Source organism: Arachis hypogaea, chromosome 17, assembly GCF_003086295.3.
Source record: "Arachis hypogaea cultivar Tifrunner chromosome 17, arahy.Tifrunner.gnm2.J5K5, whole genome shotgun sequence".
Taxonomy (NCBI): domain Eukaryota; kingdom Viridiplantae; phylum Streptophyta; class Magnoliopsida; order Fabales; family Fabaceae; genus Arachis; species Arachis hypogaea.
In genome coordinates this window covers 122,679,765-122,681,439 of record NC_092052.1, presented here as the reverse complement: position 1 = coordinate 122,681,439, position 1,675 = coordinate 122,679,765, and the positions used below count along the sequence as shown (strand labels likewise).

Here is a 1,675-nt window from a genome sequence, read left to right as displayed (position 1 = left end):
CAAGAAGAGACCAGGAGAAGATATGATAGGGCACAAAATGAATAGCATGATGAAGTCGAAACCTATTCTGCCATCAATAGTGAAAGAGCTCAACTTCGAATGGAACTCGAGGAGCTATTAGCTCCTCACTTGCCCAAAATTTGATATATTGTTCAAACTGAATTTTTATTTCATCTGTACTTTTCTTTAAACACTACTTTCTATACATCGATACTGCTTTAAGTATTTTCCATTTATCTATTTTACTATATGGCCCAAATCAATATCTTTAATACAATATGCGTTCTCAGAATACAAATCGATTACCTGAAAAGGTCCTTCCCAATTATGGGACCATTTATAAAAAATTTCGATTTCTTTTCCATTGGTAAAATAACTTTTAAAACCAACTCTCCCACACTAAAGCACTTCTCTTTTACTCGACGATTATAACTTCGAGCAATATTATTCTTCTGACAAATCATATTCTCAAGTGTCAAAATATGTTCCAGATTTAAATAATTCAAATCATCATACATTGCATTCTAATAATCTTCAATTGGCAAATCATCTTGCCTCATTACTCTTAAAGTATTAAGATTAATTTCAAATGGCAACACTGCATCATGGCCATACACCAATTTATAAGGAGACGTATTCGTCAACCCTCTAGGTGAATTTCGATAAGCCCACAATACTTGGCTTAAAGTTTCATGCCAAGTTCGAGGTTTACGACCGATTTGCTTCTTAATCAAATTGATCAATATTTTATTCGCTGCTTCAACTTGACCATTCGCTTGTGCATAGTATGGAGTTGAAGTTACCATAGTAATATTTCTCGAGGCCGCAAAATTTTTAATGCGTTGACCAATAAACATAGTCCCCTGATCAATACTCAAAGTTTGGGAAATTTCAAATTGATGAATTATGTACTCTTCTATGAAATCAATAATTTCATTTTGACCTGCTTCTGTTAAAGGAACAGCTTCAACCCACTTTGTAAAATAATCAATTGCCACTAGAATAAATTTATGATTTTTCAAAGAAGGTAGGTGTATTATTCCAATGAGGTCCAAAGCCCATCCTAAAAAAGGCCATGACTTAATAATTGAGTGTAATTCGGAGGCTGGAATCTGTTGTATTATTCCATGTCGTTGGCACTCTTGACATACTTTCGCATAATCAATACAGTCTTTGATCATAGAAGGCCAATACAATCTCGTCAAAGTACCCATTTCATTTTCACTCCAGCTTGATGGGCACCACATATACCTTTATGAACTTCTCCTAGGGTAATATCTTTATCCGATTGACTTAAACACCTGGAACAACTACCATCAATACCTTTCTTATACAATTCATCAGTCATCAACACAAAATTCATTGCTTTCAATTTAATTTTTCGATCCACCCTAATATTGGGATTTTTCAAGTATTCAGTAATTGGCTTTCTCCAATCATCATCATCCCATTCGTCCAAAATCAGGGCCTCTCTTTCTTCGATGGGTATCAGAATTTGAAGAACTTTTGCCAATTTTTTCGTCGTCTCAGGGAGTATTTTATATCTCGATGAAATTTGTGCCAACTCATTGGCAATTTCATTTCGAATTATTGGAATGTGAACTAAAGATACTTTTCGAAAAGATACTAACAACTCGTATGCTATTGATAAATACTTTTGCAAATTCTCATTATT

General features: G+C 34.0%; 1 protein-coding gene across 1 annotated transcript; it reads right to left on the bottom strand.

Annotated features, from left to right (window-relative positions):
* Window positions 1-524: 524 nt before the first annotated feature.
* Window positions 525-1,363, bottom strand: LOC112763801 (uncharacterized). Its single transcript, XM_025809379.1, has 2 exons — window positions 1,211-1,363; window positions 525-974 (listed from the first exon to the last, which is right to left on the bottom strand). Exons 1-2 carry the CDS (start codon window positions 1,361-1,363, stop codon window positions 525-527), a joined length of 603 nt encoding a protein of 200 aa, XP_025665164.1.
* Between the last annotated feature and the right edge of the window lie 312 nt (window positions 1,364-1,675).